The sequence below is a fragment of the Brachyistius frenatus genome, unplaced genomic scaffold (genome assembly GCF_029030835.1).
Source record: "Brachyistius frenatus isolate BFR_SWC_R1_liver_20210118 unplaced genomic scaffold, ASM2903083v1 Contig_23, whole genome shotgun sequence".
Classification (NCBI taxonomy): Eukaryota; Metazoa; Chordata; class Actinopteri; family Embiotocidae; genus Brachyistius; species Brachyistius frenatus.
This window is the reverse complement of record NW_027210622.1, coordinates 35,743-54,253: the sequence shown is the minus strand read 5'-3', so window position 1 is coordinate 54,253 and position 18,511 is coordinate 35,743. Positions and strand designations below refer to the sequence as shown.

Here is an 18,511-nt window from a genome sequence, read left to right as displayed (position 1 = left end):
AGTAACTCTAAAAGAAATCTGAGAAGAAGCCACATCGCGATCATGTTGAGTCTTTGACCTCGCAGAAATGAAGGGAAGATTATTTTCCAGAGAAGAAATCAATGAAGAATGTCAAGAAAACAGTGTTTGGTGCAAATATATTTTAATTATAGGCCTGGAAAATGAATGAAATCATACATTCCCATCGTGAAAGTTCTCTCTTCTTTTACTGTTTCTTTTCAAAAATCATTGATCGAGACTAATTGTTTTCCAGGCTAATCGAGGTAAAGTGCTGGAACTGCTCCGGCACATCCATTTTTAATCTTTTAACATAAAACACTGAGAAAAAAGAAGGAAAAGAAAATGAAGAACTTCAAAACATAGAATAAAAATTAGTAATCAGAACAGCTGATTTTATCATTTCATCCAATTTTCCACTGTAGTCTTGTCTTTTGTGTATTTATTCGGTTTCACCTTGGGTATGATGTGTATGATGAGTCCTGCTTGTAACTCAAACTTATTCCTTTTACTCATGTATGTGAATATTGATAATCCACCTGCCATCACTGCAAAGCAAAGCAGTCAACTGCTGTCGTTTTAAAATGTGCTATATAAATAAAAGTGGCTTTTAAATGTGTGAGTGACACTCCTACAGTCCTAGTGTGTCACCAGGTATCACAGGAAAACCAGATCCCTTAAGGATCAGAGGAAACAGGCGGCTTTGGTGTGGAACGAAGACATGAGTCAGCATTATAACTGGCAAACAATAGAAAACAAAAGATTTTTCTAGCATTACATTCTACATCCACAGACACGTCATCCGTGATGAAAAGATTTCAGTCCTACCCAAGACAGACAGACAGGCGTGGTGGTGTGATGAATGAGAGGCTGCTAAAAATGGTCTTTATGTCTACTGCCCTCCTTTGTAAATAAAAAAATACATCTACATAAAACCATGGGAAAAAAAAAAGAAGATATTAATTACAGTCTGATGAGCGACACTTGACATCATCCAGCAGCAACAGGTATTCTGTAGAAAACATCTGGCTTAAAAATATAAAGATGTTGACAGATGTTCACAGATGTGCTCGATGAGTCGAAGCAGTTGGCCCCTTGTTTGACATGATCGTAGGTTTGATTGCAATTGTCACGCATCATAACAACCATCTACCAGTCTATTACGGACACCTAGTTAAAACTAATGTAGTATGATACAACAGTCCCGCAGTAAATCCAACTTTCATGAATTGGTCGCACTGCAACCTTCACCTTCACCGAGACCTTCAGATGCGAGTGTCTGCCGCTGTGTCACACCTGGCATTAACACAGGTGATCTGACCATAAGTGGACCGGTGGACGCAAGTCTGTTCACACCTAGCGACAGAAAGCGCCTCCACAAGCGTCTCGAGTGACCATTTAAGAACTGATCTCGGTACCCTGCTCTATATCCAACAGGTGTTCAACAAAATGACTCATCTTTGCTCCCTCGAGCCTAATTTTGACCGTCGGGCTCGACTCCATCACATCGGTTCACGCTGTGTCTAATGAATTATTCCAGCGAGGTTAACAGGGTTGGTCTCTGCGCTGCGGTGGATCAATGAACTGTGCGAGTTCGTGTGGCTCTACCATGACAGGCGAGGAAAATCAAACCTGATAAAATGAACGCCTTGCGTTTCAAAATAAAGGCCCTTTAATGTTTCATACATGGTCCAGACAGAAACTATATCCTAACTTAACGCTAGTGAAATTGTACTCTGTAAAAGTAAAAGGTGGGTTTTTTTTGTACACCCCCCCACCCCCAGGATCAATGATGTACAAACACCTCCTCAATTTAACAGCACGACAAACTACATCCTCCAAAATTATCAGTTAAATCAGCAACTCTCTCAAACATAAAACTTATAAACATTATAAATGACATATTAATGAACATTAAACCCTGTATTTTAGGATTGGACTGCATTCATTTTAGCTGTGTACCTATTAAGACTGACGACTGAGTGAAGCCAAATCAAAAACACGGGACTATCCAGATTTAGTTTTTTGAAGTAGAACAAAAATTTCACCCAGTGATTCATGTCTTTGTCATTCATTGTTCTGTTCATGCCCGTTTGTCACATTTCTTCAAACAACCATTTCTGCCCAGAGAGGCGACGGCAAAATGACTGACGTGCACACCAGAAGCCACCAGCTGTCCACAGGGTGTTATGGGAGCATTTGTTGAACATCAATGTGGAGAAAGAGAAGATGGTGATTTGACAGAAGTTTTGAATCACATGTTGGCATCGAATTCAAGTCTAAAGTAGGAGAGAGCAAAGATGAAGGGAAGAAACAGGACGCAGCTCAAGTCTTGAAAGTCTGACGATTGATACAATTCATCCGCTGGAGTTTGTCAAGCTGCAGGTCACAGGATGATGTCTGATATTTCATGTAGATGCTGAGGTAAAACTGCACTTTGTAAATTTGGGGTTTAAAAAAACAATGAGAAAAATGAGAAAACTACGTAAAGGCGCTTCAATAACACTGGAGGAAAAAAAAAAACAGCTAACAACAGCAAAATGGCTTATAGTTTACTCAGACTATATTTTGAGATTGACAACTTGGCTGTAACTGTCCATAACAAGCACTGGGAACCGGTCGAAATTGAAAAATTGCAGACACCTCCATTGCTCTAATTAAGGAGGGAGTCTCTATGCTTAGGAACCCATGCAGCCTGGTCGTATTATCAAAGGTGGCAGGTGGACTTGGGTCATATTGCTACTTGAAATTGATGTGATTACTTTACTATAATCTTATTGAAGATTACTCTGCCTTCGAAAGGACTGCAAACTCCACCCATTTTGCACATAGGCACAAAAAAAATAATTCAAACATTAAAAGGAACTGAAATGGTGCTAATTAACAACTGACCCAAGTTTGGTTGGTTGTGGTAAACTCTCAGGTGGAGGTTAAAGCTGGGGGTTTGGTTTAGCTGCCGAAGCCAAAGATGCCCTTGATGTAGCCAGTGAGGCCGCCTTTGCCCTTCTGCTCCACCTTGTCGTCCAGCGGTGGGAAGGCCACGTGGTTGAGAGCAAGGTCAAAGAATAGGGGCTTGCACGGGATTGGCTGGAAATCAGGGGGGAACTGGACCAGATTGGGCTGCTTCCCCACAAGAGCCGGGTCAAGGCGGAAGACTTCCAGGCGGTCACAGAGGGGCTGCATGAATGAGTGGAGAGAAAGTTAGCATATTCCAGTCAGAAAGAACTGAAAGTTAATGTAAACAAGGGGTCTCCAAACTTTTTTCCTCAGAGAGCTACTTTGACAAAATGAAAGTGTCCGAGAGCTACTCGTGTAGCTCTGTAACATTTATTCACATAGCTGAGCTTCACTAAACCAGCTGAAGAAGCTTTTTTATGTGAACGATAAAAAAAATGTATGATAAAAACACGCACCCAACCAGTCGCTTGCGAGCTACCCGTTAACTTGCAAGCACAGTGATGTTGTTAGCTTGTTTTATCAAAGTTCTTCGGTCTGTAATTTGGTGTTGAATTCTCAAGAAATCGTTCAACATTTTGTGAACTATGTATATTTATTTTGTTGTAAAGAGTTAAATGAGAACATCAAAACCACTTTCACATCAGTGTTATATCCCATCTAGTATCACACTAAAGCATGCAACACATCCACCAACTACAGGATACTGCATCAGAGTGATGGTTGGCCTTGCCTTGCATGTCACAGGTCTTTGTGATGGAGGTTGTGCGACGAAGTAAAAAGTGCTTAAGCCCATTTACGTAGGTATGTTGGGGGTGTTTGGATGGATAGAACACCCAGGACACAAAGTGACATGTTTTAATAACCTTTACTGGGCAGTTTTGGTTTTCTAAATGTAACTTTGTTTTTTCCAGCCCAAGCAAGGCAAAAGAGACACTAGTACTATATCCTCTAGTGGACTGAGAGTGTATTACAGGCTGGCGTGATATCTGGGTTTGTCATCTCATACAAAGCTGACTGGAACAGAGTTCCTTTCATTGACACACAAATAGATTGTAAAAAATGACCGGTGGTTTTATTGGGAGTTAGTCGTTACAATATTTATCCTATCCGTGCGAAGTGTCTTTTGGTTTTGTCCTCTTACCGTATTGTCCTTCACCTGCTGTTGAGAAGGAACTTCAGCAGTCTCGTCAGTGTCTGAAACACAAACATATTTATATATTATACAGAGGACCAATCACAACAGAGAAGAATGAGGCTAATGGTTTCTTGTATGGTGAAATATCTAAAAATAGAAAATAAAAAAATAAAAAAGAGGCCTCTGAGCAAACTGTTGGTGGAGAAGGTGCTCTCACCCAGAATGGCAGCAGCTTGAAGTGAGTATTTTTCAGCATTGACCTCAGCAATGAGCTCCTGGACATCAGGGAGATCCTACAGAAATTCATGATGGACAATAAGGATCATTGGGTCATTTTTATAAATAGTAGAGGTAATAGTGCTACTGTGTGCTCGTGTGTTAGTACCAACCTTGAGGATGTTGTTGAGGCTCTTGGCCTTGGACTGGACCTCCTTGGCATATTTCAACACCCTCTCGTACAGCACCAGTGCCTCACTCCACTTCTTCACCAGCACATAAGACTGGGCTATAAAGAAACACCTGCAAGGGAGAAATTAATTGAAAACGTACGTATCAAACAAACTACAGAGGGTTTCATTATCTGAAATTAGACATGAATGAAGGTGAGAAGCATGTCTGTTTTTCAGATAAGAGTACAGACTTTCAATTTTAATGATAGTCTTTAATTAGAAGATGCAGACAAAGCACTTCAAAAACGACAGTGTCTGACCTGTAGGCCTTGTAGACGAGCGTCTTGAGGGACACCTCCTTCTGGAAGGTGTGGTCGTCCTCCAGACCCTGCAGGGTGGAGAGCTCAGCCAGGCTCTGCAGAGTCGGACAAACAGAGGAGGTGGTGGGAAAGAAAGACGTGTGAAGAAATGAAGAGGAGAAAAAGAAGGTGACAATTAAAAGAGCAAACAAAGCGAAGTACACATTCATGCACTGTTGGGAACAGATCACACATTAAATCATCCGGCTGAAAGAAACTGTGTGTGACTGACAAACTGGTAACTTGACAGTAGGGAATTATGTTCAATGGCGAGAAAACAAGGCAGAGCAACCACTCTACAAACAGACAGGACATTATCATGAAAAAAAAGATCATGATATCCATGACATCCTCCAGGTATTTACCTGCAGGATGATGTCATACAGGCGGATGAGATCCTGAGGACGGGGCCCCCTCTTGTTCTCGTCAGCCTCGGGCTCCTTCAGTTTAGCCTGCAGAGTATGAGCCATGCTCTCATTCCTCTTCACCAACGTACACAGCTTGATGTAGGTCAGGTAACTGTGGGAGGAGAGCAGCAGCACATCGGTTATTCACGTATTGAAGAGAGAAGTCTCAGTCAGAAATGGATGTTTCATTATCACAGTCTGCATTCTCTGTAATCTGTCATTAAACAGTTTGGTCCGAGTCATCAAATTATAATGCAGTCCATGTTTTTTTTCTCTACATTCAAACAAATTATAGGCCTGACACATTCTCTTTAAGGTTTTTTTATGCCAGGATTAGACAAAACATTCAGCCCAATAATGACCCAACCCAACAGATTATAACAGGCTTGTCGATCAGCAGATATCTAATCCTTTCAGTAATGTTTTAAACATTCTGATTTCAGCCCCTCAAAAGTCAGGATTAGTTATACGAGAGTAAAACGAAAATCTTTGGGAGTTGGGCTCTGAAGCAGGAAGGAGGGAAATTATGTAAAAAAAAATTACTCAACTTTAATTGGAAAAATAATTATTTGAGCCGTTTGCCACAGCCATGGATTATGGTTGTCTAATTTAAGACACAGACCGTCTCAAAGGAGCTAAATGTGTCTGATCCTGGTGTTTACCAGCACAAATACACTGAAATATGACATTAAGATGAAGTTGCATTTCATTTCTTTTACCTGTGCAGGAACTGGAGGTTGGACACCTTTCCACTGTCATTATCAGAGACCCTCTCTCGCTGCTTCTACAGAGATAGGTCAAACCGTTTCACATTCCTGTTTTAATGTTAGCCGTCTTTACCGCTCACAGGCTGTACGTCAAACTGATGGCTGAATCGTTAACAGACATCTAGGTCATTTAAAAAAAAAAAAAATTTTAAACTCAAGTCATCACAACATCCACGTAAATATATCAGCTGTCAAACTTTCTACCCTGGTGTATCTTACCGCCTCACTCTTGAGCTCCTCTCTCACAGCTTGGATGGTGTCTCTGCACTCGGCCAGCAGGGTCTCATACAGATGCTCTTTGGTCTCCTCATTAGCTGCCTGCACAACACAAACACTAATTCAGATCTACAAAGGACTTTTAGTTCATATTTTTAACTGCAACATTAAAAAGATCTTCTGAGTGTAAGGTAACATTACACCAAAAGTCTGGTGTGCATGAGAGGCGTTTCATCTGTGTGTTTCCATCTCAAATGTATCGGACAACAGCTAAACTTCTATTTAAATCAGTTCAGCTGTCCATGCTGGTGTTGCAGCACCACATTATTACACTTCAAGTTCATTTTCTTTGGTTTTCAAAACGCAGCCTTCAAGACAGTCTTGGGTTCTGAGCGCCACCAAAACGTACACTCAATACTGTGCCTGAACGCATCCTGTGTAGACACAGTCAGAAGGCTGCTGCTTGTGCTGCTCTGTTGACATGCAGCTTTCACTGTGCTGGCTGGAAGTGGATAGCCTGGTGCGAACCAGAGTACCGCATATTTGTTCTAATTGTTTAAATAAACACCAGCAACTTGACGAAGTGCTGGGCATTTATTCTGCACTGAATGTTTAATGTGTGGCGATCTTTTTCCAGTCAATGACAGTTGGAAAAATATTAGCACTGTGCTTGTCACTGTCACCAGCCATCCAATCACAGTGAAGGAGGGGTGGGACAGACTCGGTTAACCACAGACACTGTTTGCTGACTGGTCTGCCCTTCAGAGTGGCTGCTTCACAGCGTGAGTCATAGTCGGCGCAGCCAGGCTAGTTGTTCAAGCACAATCCTTTGTAGGCTGGTAAAATTTGTATTATACTGTCTGAGGTTTATGGAATTGTGTTGTTAAAAATGCATCACCCTCATAATGACAGATCATTTCAACCTCAACTACTGTATTAATATTGCAAGTAGATTTACGTATTAGACACAGCTTTACATGACTTTTATACAGATTTCTATACACTGGACTATTTCAAATGTAGAGCATCTCATCACAGACCTGGAAAACCTGTATATTTTAGCAGACTCCTTTGGCCTGAATACATGTCTGACATCAAAGTGCCCTACCCACAGATTAGACATTGTTGAGAAATTCATTATCTTTTGGAACTGTAAAAATCGCTAATGGGTTTCATTCAAACGTCAATGGATACAGACTACTTGGGATGCCATATGCAAACAAAAATGTTTGGATAAGTTCAAAGGTCAGAAAACTATTGGGAGCATGTGATCTGTAAATTGTAGCTACAGAAAATAACATTTGTTTCACTCTTCCCCTCTAAAATGCATGAAAACTGAAGATTTGTTCCATAATGTGTAATGTAATGTTTTTGTTTTGTTAAAATAAATTATATAAAATTGGTACAGCAAAAAGTGTTGTTCAGGAACCGGTATCAAAGTCCAAGGTATTGGTATCGAATATTTTTGGCACCCAGCCCTACAGTCACCAACAAGGAGTTAATTAAAGCTGCCACACTGCAGCTCAGTCAAACTGATGAGCTATTAAACAGCAACAACCAACGACATCCTCATTGAGGCGTCTACAAGAGAGGGCACGGTCCCCGTGCTGCTTTCTTAAACATACCGGTGATCTTAAGAAGCTGGTGGTCAAACACATCGTAGCAGGATGAACAGAGTGTACTTAAAGAGCACAACTCCTTTATCTAATTTCACTCTACAGATTGTATCTGAAAATGTATTTAGAAGCTATATTAAATATCAGGTCTCTGGCTGGCAGGTAATCAATAGCTAATGATTATATTATTAAGAAAACCCTTGGATTTATGTTGTTAACTAAAACTTGGTTAAATGAAAACGACAGTGCAGCTGCCCTAATCGAATCTGTTCCCCCATGCTTCCATTTCCAGATTATAAGGCTAATAAAAAAAATGTTTCAGGTATTCATACAAAGTGATACAAAGTGCAACAGTTACACCAGGAATACGAGTTTGGCAAACGGGGGGAGAGACGCAGGTATGTGGCCCGGCAGGCTGCGGATACATTCCTGCATCATAACTCATCACCAATTAGACACTGTGGAGTTTCAGGGTTCAGATCTTTGTAAATGACAGGATTCTTCTTCACCAAACCTTTCTTTCATCGACACACTGACACAACAAGCCTGTGTTACCCTGAGATATTTTCAGAAATCTGCAGGATGTATCACTGTATGGTCATGTTGAAAAGAAGCTTTGTGGGGTTACCGTAAAAGAGAAAATTAACAACGGAAGAAATATCGATCGACGTTACAAGAAAATTCCTTGTAGTGATAATCGATGGCTCTTAAAGCTGTTCTAACCAACCCACAGGGATGACTTTACTAAGGGCTATACACTTGTGCCACCCTGGTAAGGTCTGGTATAACCAGCTCAACCCGTTGAGCATCCTTTGCTGTGAAGGCTGAGATGGATAAACAGATTACAAGAAGGAGGCGCTTCAACGAGGATTGAAGTTTGGCCCAACATACTCTTTTCTGTCCCCAGAGGCCAACAGCTGAAGATCAGATGTAGCAGGCAGGGACATTTAAGGTGCTGGTGTGACATACTCTGACTCTGTTTAATCATCTAGGACATCACATTGTCGTGTTCAACACCAAGAAAATAAAAGGAAACGGTAATAACAATGGGCAGCTTCAAAGTGCTAAACATTCAATCACAGCCTTCATTAGCTTAACAAAGACTTGTGACGCTACAGTCGGGTCCCAAAAGGGTCCATTTGAAAATGAACGGTGTTTAGAGATGATAATACTAAGCTGTCCACAGAAACCTGCTGGGTGTTGTCCTGAATTGATGTGTGGGCTGAAATGCACAGAATGCATGTGTAATGAGAGAGGCTGCATGCCAGAGACCTGAGTGGCAGTGGGTGTGATTAGGTGTGTCTGCGGGAGGCTGCCTTCAGACACAAGAAAACGGGAGGAATGAATGGTGGTGGCAGGGAGGGGACGTGTGACAGTGTATAGAGGAGTGTGCCACCTACTGAAAAATGTAGGAATTACAATGACTGTTGTAAAAAATAAATTAAAAAAAAATAAAAAAGGGTGTTCAGCTGAGGTATATTTTTGTTATTTGAAGCTTTGTCACACTTGCAGAGGAGTTGATGTGTTAATGCTCACTGAGCGTAGTTGAAGACATGCGACTGTGGGGAACAAGGGTTCAATTCTCTTTACTATCACGGACAAACAAAGCAGTAATGAACATTTAGTCCAAAAGGGGCATTTGAGCACAAAGATCTACAGTGTTAAGTAATGAGTGGTGGGACCATTAACACTGGTCTGCCCTTTGATGCAGCATGAACTAATGACTTTGATGACTAACTTAGTAAAAGAATATAAACTGTTTAACTCTGTTAACTGTTACCTTTTTATGATATTTTTGAGGGAAGAGACAGAATGAAACGGAGAGACTGAGGGGGATTCACATGCAACAACAGTGTGATTACACGTGTGTGTCTATACTTAGAGCAGTGTATGTGGTTCTGTTTATACGACAGTGGATGTCTGCATAAGCTGACTTGTTCACACGTTTGTTTATTCGGTATGCTCTACTTGACAACGGTTAGGGGAACGTTTTTTTTTTTTTTTTTTTTTTTATCAGGTGCTGGCACGTAATATAGGATATAAAGAGCGTCTAACAACAAGGCTTCATATCGAACGCAACATTAGTTGTATGTGCTCTAAAAAGCAGAAATAGATGAGAAACTGACCTGAGCGATGGCGGCCTCATTGTCTGCCAGACCCAACAGGAAGATGCGGGCCTTGTCGATCTTCACGGGCACCGTCCGTCCTCGCCACTCCACCTCACTCATGGTGGCCGCCTTCTTGGTTCTTGCCTGAGTGATCAAGGTCTGAGAAATAAAAAATATACATTTATTTTTTTTAATTACATTTTGTTAAGTATAAAACGACATCTTAGGAGTTCACCCATGATTACACAATTTTGCCTGTTTTTGTATTAGCAGTAAGTAGTGTTCTTTGTGGAGTGTGTGTGTGTGTGTGCGCTTTGGTAATATTAGGTATCATCAACTAATACAAGCAGACTAATGACTGCTTTATGTTCACCTCAAGTTTCTCAGCCATCATGCCTCCTACTCCTCCAGTCAGCCTCATCTGCATCAAATCATTGATGGCATTCTGGTCACCTGCAATCAGACAGTTAGTGTGAGTGTGGAGGATGAGTGGGGCTCTGGGACATGTGCGGTGTGTCAACAAAATCTCAGGATGGCTCTAAATGATATTGAGAAGAGCCACTAAGGTGGTGCTCACCGATGTTGTAAGCACAGTAGCGGATGTTGGGAGATATCTCGTCAACACGCTGACGATATAGAACTGCCAGCTCCTCAGTGAACGCACTGGCCAGTTTCTCGTAGATGGTCCTAAGAAGACAGGGCAAGTCAAAAATGGAGGGTTTTCTGAGCAGGACAAAGTGGTGACTGAACATACATTCACCTATTCTGCCACAGTACTTGGAACACTGAAGAGATGTTAAAACTCACTTGCACTTGTTGAAGGCCTCCATGGCGAGCTTCCACTCCTGCAGCTCAAACTCCACCATGCCAGTCAGGTACGCTGTGTAGGCCTGCAACAAAAACATTAGACATAATTAGAGGCTGTTGTGAGAACAAGACAAATCTGACACAGCTTATCAAGTGTAACAATATGTTACATATCGTTTCATACAATACGGCTGAAGGACAATATGAAAAAAGTTTAGAAAACTTTTGGACCTTTGAGGCTGGAATCCTTTTGCACAAGTCCACCCTTTATGCTATACATCTGCATGTCTCTAAACGTGGGCTGATCTCTGTAGGTGTACCTGTGCCTCCAGTTTGGTCTTAGCATCGACACGGGAGCTTTCACAGAGCTTCTCCAGCTTCTCGCTGTGCTTCGCAGCCTTGCGTAGTCGAGCCATCAGGTGGAATCGCTTACGCGGCTCTGTGTTGGCCTCCTGCTTCAGCTGCATGGCGTAGCTCCACGCACGCTCTGCTTCCATCAAAACCAGCAGAAGATACCTGAAGAAGGGAGGTAGACGCTTCAGTCGTTTGGTGGCATGTTTTAGTAAACACATTCAAAAACTGAATTCTGTGGTTAATCAGCAATATCTACCAAAGCCGAACCAGACTCGTGTTTTATGTAAAAGCAACAAGCCACAACACCTTGCGGCATTATTGCCTGTCTGACATATGTGTGTGTACGTAATCGGTATCCACTACACGCGAGCTCTTCCATAACATCAACCCTTTAACTGCACATGAATGTCTGATTCAGACAGTCCATTCCTCACCTGTTGTCAGAAAGCATTTCAACGGTAACTTTCTTCCCAACGAACTTGTGTCGGTTGCCCATCTTGAAGCCAAGAGTCTTGCGCAGGCGTCGCAGGCGACGAGAGCAGTAGCCCCTGGAAATATTTACACACAGATGGTTACACTACAGCACATTAATATGCTGACATTGATGTTTTCATATCAGGAAAACCAGCCAGAAAAATTAGTTTTACCAATATAATTCTGGTATTTTCTTTGAAAGACTGTGATCCTAAATAGTCTCATAAACACCTGCCAATATCTGAGCCACTTTAAGACAGCTAAAGTAGTGACAAAACTCTTGAAGGTATACCCGTACAATCAAACCCAAGTATATATAACTACTCAGCATAAATTCTACCATCCCAATGCATATGCAGATTTTGATGACACTGCCCAAGAGGTGCTAGTTCAGTCAATGATAAGTTTACATATGCGGCTGCAGTAAGAGATGGTGTTGTACTACCTCCCTCATATATGAAAATGTGGTGAACACACACAGCTGTTATATTTAGACTGCATTTAGGCCATAAACGTATCCTCCCCTTAAATGCCTAACTGCATAATCAAAGCGTTATTTGATCACTACCACTGTGTAATCTGGACCACATGGCAGCAGGGCTTTCCATGCAGTCTTTTGTCACAGTCCAAGTACATTTGGTCTCCACAATAACTTCTGTAATATCTTCAGATATTTAGAGAGAGAAAAAAAAAAGTAGTCACCGCCAGAAGCTGAATATCAGTATGTATTTCTTTAAATGGAGGAAACACAGTTTGAACTCATCTCTGTCTCTCGGCTCTGGGCCAGTCAGTGCAGGTGTATGGATCATGTGAAGTAGCTCACCTGTATCTCTGGTAGTCTCCGTGCCTGAGGCCATGCTGCTGCTGGGACTCCTTGATGATCTGCAGGACTGAGGTTCGGTGTTAAGGGACAACCTTATCCACCACATCATGGGACTCGGGAGAACTATTTGGCATTCATACTCATGGTTGACTGTGTCAGTAAATGTATGAACCCAGACTGTGTGATATGTTTAATAAACGGATATATAGCTGCTAAGTGAACAAAGTAACATGTCTTTAGTACCATACAGAAACTAGCATGCTTGGTTTACATCATGTCCTCGGACAAAAACCTGTGTAAATGCATATAAATCAGTGTTTCCTGCCTTCTGCTGACAGCCTGCTTCACTATGACACGTAGCCTAATAACGCCAGCTAACGTTATCCTCTGACCGAGCTAGCTAGCACGCTAACATTAGCTTCTGATCTGAAACAGACTCGCTGAGTGAAAGCTGAAAACAACCACTTAGCAACTCCTGTGGTGAAGGATACTCTCCAGTCCAAGTCCTCCATCCTGTAAATTTTCTTTGTTTTCGTCCAAGCGGAAAACTTTAGCTTCGTTTTGCTTTTCGGCGGCCATGTCTAAATGCTAACGGCTAAGCGGCGCGCACACACACACACATGCTCAGTGGGAAGAGAAGTCTGGGACCAATGACGGCGAGGGGCGGGGCGAAGGAGGGGGAGGGGCGAAGGGCGGGGCGAAAGGGCAATCCTCGCGAGATTTGGCGGTACGTCCACTCTGCAGGTTTCTCAGAGGAAAGTCATCTCTTCCGATGTAAGTACTTTCATTACTGAAAATACTGACGAAAGATGAACCTTACTTTGGAAGAATGTATTGTTTGGCCTCCAGGAAAATTATAAACATTAAAACAAATCTAGTAATGTGGTCTTAACTGTGGTTTCCAGTATCAACAACGATCTTTTAACCTCAAGAGTACCACTGATAATGAACTAATCTACAACCACCAGAGCACGATGACATACACACAACAATAATATCCATAATAAAGAGACGTCTGTATATTTTAATAGAAAGTGAAACAGAAATAAACTCCAGACATTAGTCCAAAAATGACCTTCAGTGTGAACATAACTGTGCAGACAGACCTGATCAAGACATATCCTCCTCTTTGTCCTGACTGTACTCAGAGGATGCTGTAGGATGTCTAATAAAAGTTATGTTAAATAAAAAGTGGGCTGTACGTACACACTGGGTGTGTGCACATCGACTTCCCAAATAGTCTCTTTATCTTCCAGATAAGGTAAAGAACAGCTATCAATGAGCCACATAAACCGAATCACAAAAAACATCGACAATCCTTAGCTGGCTCACATTAAGTATTTTAAATAAACACTGTTCGGAGGAAGAAATCCACGCAACGAGCCCCAGACTCTTCGATGTACCATAAGGGATTCAAATCTGAGGCAGCACAATATTCAGTGTCTTTTTAGTTTGCTAAACAAAAAGTACCCTCAGATGTTGTCGGCAGCAGAAATGTATCTGGATAGAAAGTTCTTGATCTCTGAGATGTGCATGGTCTCCTTGATGGTTGTGTCTCTTCTGCGGACCTGAAGGAGGCCGCTCTCCAACGTGCTCTCACCGATCACCACAGTGAAAAGAACTCCCATCTCATCATACCTGCAATGCATCAACACAGAAACACACATACATGAGTGCGTAGCAAGTGAACGATGTCTATATTGCTACTAATGAGCAATATGGTGTGCACGGTGGGTTTAAGAGCTGAGTAACAGTGTGGCATCAACACAACATATTTACTTGGCATTCAGCTGCTCCATTGATGTTGGCACCGTTTCAAGATATCCAGGCCATGCAGAGATCTTAGCTTCCAGGAACTCCAGCAGAAGGCCTTCACAAATCTAAAAATATATTCAAATACTCGTCAATAAATTTTGACACACACCCACACAATATACGAGCTCACTGCACACAGATCAAAGTAACTTGAAAGACAAGAAAAAAAAAAATCTAAGAATCACTGAAGTCTACATGTTTTTCTTGCCTGCCTCAGCTCCATAGTGGCTCCCCTGCCGATGTCTAGAGCCACTTTGACTGGAGCCAAAACTGGATGCAACTTCAGAACCTTCAGAATCATAATAAAATAGAAGAAATAGAGATAAATCAAGCCATGTGTATCCTGCTGACATTGTTTTCTTCATGCGCAGTGAGCTGTTCACCTTCCTCTGCTGCAGCTTCTGCTTCCCATCTTCTCTCTTTAGCTGCCTGAGGGAGTTGGACAGGAAAGCCATAACCCCGCGGTCCACGTTCCCGGTCACAGAGACAACATGAGGAACCGACTTTCGTCCGTCTCGACACTGAAGCAAATTTACATAACACTGCATGTGAATACACTGAAGAGAAGCAACAACAGTGGTGAACAGCAGCTTGTGTCTCTGATCATAGAGTTGATTATCATGTTTAAGTAACAACAACTGAGTCAAAATGTCTCAAAATAAAACACATTTTAGTCAAGTGGGATTATATGAGGAATACAGCCCTTTTTCACTGCAGACATTTTGACTTGGTGTTGCAATACATTTGAAACAAATAGTAAAGCTGACTCAGTTAACCGAGTATTATCCCATACCAGAGAAACATCATCGACATTACCGAAGTCCTGCAACTGCGACACTAAATATGTTCAATGTAGCGGCTGAATGCAGGCATATAACAGAAAGCACACACACTAAAACAGTACAAAAATGAAGCAGGCTGACCTGCAGTTTAGATCGAACTCCCTTGTGTGTGTGTAGCAGCTCTGTGTTTCCACGGCTCCACAGTGTCTCCAGCAACTCCTGTCCCCAAGGGAAATTGTAGATGATCCTCACGCCACGAGATGCCACCTCTTCGAGTTCTTCCTGTGGGACCTCACTGCTGCTGAAGTTGGATGGGGACAGGGCAAACTGGACAAGGACAGATTGAAAGACAAGAGGCAAACAAAGGGAAGATGTGAGTTGATATGAATTAGTAATAATAATGTTCTCATCAACTTTTGAACCAATGTCATCCTCAAAACTTCTGTGATCTCAGTATTGATGATCATTAACAGTTTTCTGAGAGGGAATTTAAAGTTTAGGTAAAGTTATTTTACTTTATTCACAAATAAATATGATGGTAAAGAGTGATTACTGAAAAACACAGCATGGGATTTTTAGACCTCTGACCTCGATTGTCAAGAAATGAGGCACATAACAGCAGAGATATTAGAGCCATGTCCTTCCAGAAAATGGTACCAGTGTGCGATAATCTTTTACATATCCTTGTAAAAAAAAAAAAAAACAGCAATATGTACAAGCATGTTCCTCTAGATTATATTCAGTTTGCCTTTTTCCTCGTTCTTGCAACAACAATACTTATTTCACCTTTTGTTCTTTTCAAGTTAAAACCAATTTGGCCTTAAATGATAAAAAAAAAAAAAAAAAAAAAAAAAAAAAACTTTTATGTCAGTTCTATGTTTTGTATTGTACACCGGAAATACTTCATGTGGGTCTTATTTGTTTTAAATGTGTTTTTATCCAACTGTCATATTTTGAGGAGACTCAGCCTTAAATTACTCACCTTCCTCCACCACTTCAGCCTCTGTCGTGTCCAGTGATCCAGCCACTGTGAAGAGGTTCGAGGAGAGCAGAACCACACAAGAGATGTCTGGGTGGCCTCAGCTGGGCTGACAGAAAAATTACAACCAGCATATCAAAATTACAGCAGCACTACATATATTTATGAGCTATAAATTGTTTTTTAATAGTACATTTCTTACACACCATATAGTAATGCTTCTGTTTTTGTATAGTAATTATTCTGCTTCTGCATGTTGTTACACGTGGCAAAGCAGTACTTGCTTTATTAAATTGGTTAGTGAGCAATGAACATCATCATAAATGCAACCAATCATTTAAATCACATGAATCACAATCAGTGGTGGATTGTTTGGCGACCGCAGAAAATGTCTCTGAGTACAAACTATAAGCAGTGCCTTGGAAAATGTGATCTTGCTTTTGCAATAATTAATGCATATTCAATCAATATCCGCGTTATTTGCTGGAGCTTGCAATTTTGCAAAAATCCTGGAGGGGCTGCATGAAAAACTGAAATGGTTCATTCAGAACAACAGGTGGTAAAGCCCTAAGGTGTGGTGTTGGACTTTGTTGAGACTTTAATAGGAACTCCTCAAGCAATATATAAGGATTATGGAGCTAGTGTAAAGAAGGATTATCCTTGTATAACAAAATCTGATCTAAAGAAACTGTTATAAATATAATTTTAATCCACATATTGTCTTTCATAAACATTTGTCCACACACAGACAGACATTCACAGATTCCAGAGAGTATTTGAAGCCTCACCAACCGGAGCTGCCTGGAGGCTGGAAACACAAACCCGTCTCAGCCAGGCCAAACGGTAACTTCCTGTTCACCAGCTCCAAGGAGGGGACAAACTGCTCCAGAGCACCTGAGAACAAACCACAACACACGAGGGCCATCAAAACAACGTTTTATCGTTCAAACCGTGAAAAAATTAGTGATTGAGACAAGTCATCACTTGTGCTTATCTCTCTGCAGTCTTTGCCTGGTGCAATGCTTGGTGCTAATTTATTGTTAATATACTGACATCATCTGAGTCATCTGACTCTATTGTATTTTTTCAGTCATCTGATGGTGAGGACTTCTTAATGTGCACCTCTAGACCACTGAAATACTATCTTTATCCCCTAAGAACCTAAACCTAAACATATTTTATAGGTGAGCCAGCTTGGCATCACCTTGCTTCTTGGACCAAAGCATATGCTGTCATAATCTTTATCCAGTATATCTACCCGTTCATTTATTGTCAAATCATTCCCACAGAAAACAGAGAAACCTTCTGTGACACATTGGCTGACAGTTTACCTTGAAGTAAGTTAGTTCTCAGAGATGGGGACCTCTGAAGGAGCTTGTCTGCCTCCTGGATGAGTTGCTCCTTGCTCAGCTCCTGTTGATTAAGTACTTGTTGTAAATGTTCAGATGTAACCATCCGCAGTGTCCCCTGTCCACCAGCTGCTTGGTCCTCGCTGTTGCTCAGAGTGTTGATCCCAAACACCTGAGATCTGGACCGGGTCACCGAGTGCCACCACTGGTCCAGCAGGTTTCTCCTCAGCTCCATGCCCAGAGGTCCATAGCTGCAGCTCATCCCGCGCTGAAACAGCTCCACGTTAGTCTGACCAGGGGAAATATAGTGTCTGTCCACGCAGAGCTGCAGTAAAGTCCTGACCTGGTCCAGACCATCAGTCAGTGATGAGCTGCAGCGTCTTCTGGAACAGTGTTTGGTTTTTAAAGAGGATAAACGCCTTGATAGGACGTGTCTGACACAGTGAGTTAACATAATAAGGATCTTGACAGAAGTCAGAGATAGTACTGCAACTTAAAGGATGACAGCTGCCATAAAACCCCAAAGGAGAAGAAGTCAGAGACAGGTCCAATGTCAGTCAGTGCGAATTGAAATCCTGAGATTTTCATCCGAAAATCTGGCTGCACCTTCCGTACCTTTAAAAACAAAAAACAAAAACTAAATGCTGCAGCAAGAACAGATTTAAACTACAAACTTACGCAAAGTCTTTATTTGCCAAATAACCTCCCGTAAAAAGAGAAAGTTGAGGGTACTCCTTCAACGGTGCACGAAAACTGGCATTGGCAGCACGTTATCGCTAACAGCGACACGCCACAAATACAGTGTCTGTCGGTGCGTTTAAAGATCCTCACAGTTTCTCATAGTGTCACAGAGAGAGAGAGAGAGAGAGAGAGAGAGAGAGAGAGAGAGAGAGAGAGAGAGAGAGAGAGAGAGAGAGAGAGAGAGAGAGAGAGAGAGAGAGAGAGAGAGAGAGAGAGAGAGAGAAATTTATGTCCAATAACAACATCTGGACAACGTTTACAGTTCACATGGGTCACATCACGGATGTAGTGGAATTAAAAGAGGCGCGCGACCCGGAAACAAAACGTTTACATCCGGGTTACACATAGCATCACGTTGTCTTAAATAATCCAGGTTTAAAAAGACAGCTTTACAGTCTTTAAATTCACTTGGACTCATGTTGGTGCCCTTGTATT

The 18,511-nt window shown here is 41.7% G+C and overlaps 2 protein-coding genes across 3 annotated transcripts; both read right to left on the bottom strand.

Annotated features, from left to right (window-relative positions):
• Positions 1 to 125: 125 nt before the first annotated feature.
• srp68 (signal recognition particle 68) lies at positions 126 to 13,025 on the bottom strand. The gene is made up of 16 exons (XM_069697162.1): positions 12,902 to 13,025; positions 12,411 to 12,477; positions 11,548 to 11,661; positions 11,080 to 11,275; positions 10,760 to 10,842; positions 10,530 to 10,639; positions 10,326 to 10,405; positions 9,971 to 10,111; positions 6,232 to 6,330; positions 5,965 to 6,029; positions 5,204 to 5,357; positions 4,800 to 4,894; positions 4,480 to 4,609; positions 4,308 to 4,383; positions 4,097 to 4,149; positions 126 to 3,174 (listed from the first exon to the last, which is right to left on the bottom strand). Exons 1-16 carry the CDS (start codon positions 12,987 to 12,989, stop codon positions 2,947 to 2,949), a joined length of 1,779 nt encoding a protein of 592 aa, XP_069553263.1. The 5' UTR covers positions 12,990 to 13,025; the 3' UTR covers positions 126 to 2,946.
• A 382-nt stretch (positions 13,026 to 13,407) lies between these two features.
• On the bottom strand, positions 13,408 to 18,179 carry polg2 (polymerase (DNA directed), gamma 2, accessory subunit). Of its 2 annotated transcripts, none has more exons than XM_069697160.1 (8): positions 17,318 to 18,179; positions 16,775 to 16,880; positions 15,990 to 16,095; positions 15,149 to 15,334; positions 14,609 to 14,746; positions 14,434 to 14,514; positions 14,190 to 14,290; positions 13,408 to 14,048 (listed from the first exon to the last, which is right to left on the bottom strand). In XM_069697160.1, exons 1-8 carry the CDS (start codon positions 17,787 to 17,789, stop codon positions 13,883 to 13,885), a joined length of 1,356 nt encoding a protein of 451 aa, XP_069553261.1. In that variant the 5' UTR covers positions 17,790 to 18,179; the 3' UTR covers positions 13,408 to 13,882. The 2 variants fall into 2 exon arrangements, with proteins under 2 accessions (XP_069553261.1, XP_069553262.1); XM_069697161.1 differs by having other exon boundaries at positions 15,990 to 16,090; positions 16,779 to 16,880.
• Between the last annotated feature and the right edge of the window lie 332 nt (positions 18,180 to 18,511).

Bases quoted from the DNA above. Each gene is read 5' to 3' on its own strand.
- polg2 (XM_069697160.1), bottom strand. From the start codon at position 17,789: ATGTTAACTCACTGTGTCAGACACGTCCTATCAAGGCGTTTATCCTCT. The intron at 14,747-15,148 runs GTCAGCCTGCTT...AATTTGCTTCAG, and splicing joins GAGTTCGATCTAAACTGCAG to TGTCGAGACGGACGAAAGTC. The intron at 14,515-14,608 runs GTGAACAGCTCA...ATGATTCTGAAG, and splicing joins AGAAGCTGCAGCAGAGGAAG to GTTCTGAAGTTGCATCCAGT.
- srp68 (XM_069697162.1), bottom strand. From the start codon at position 12,989: ATGGCCGCCGAAAAGCAAAACGAAGCTAAAGTTTTCCGCTTGGACGAA. The intron at 10,640-10,759 runs GTGAGTTTTAAC...CTGTCTTCTTAG, and splicing joins GAGGCCTTCAACAAGTGCAA to GACCATCTACGAGAAACTGG. The intron at 4,895-5,203 runs GTAAATACCTGG...CCGACTCTGCAG, and splicing joins TGTATGACATCATCCTGCAG to AGCCTGGCTGAGCTCTCCAC.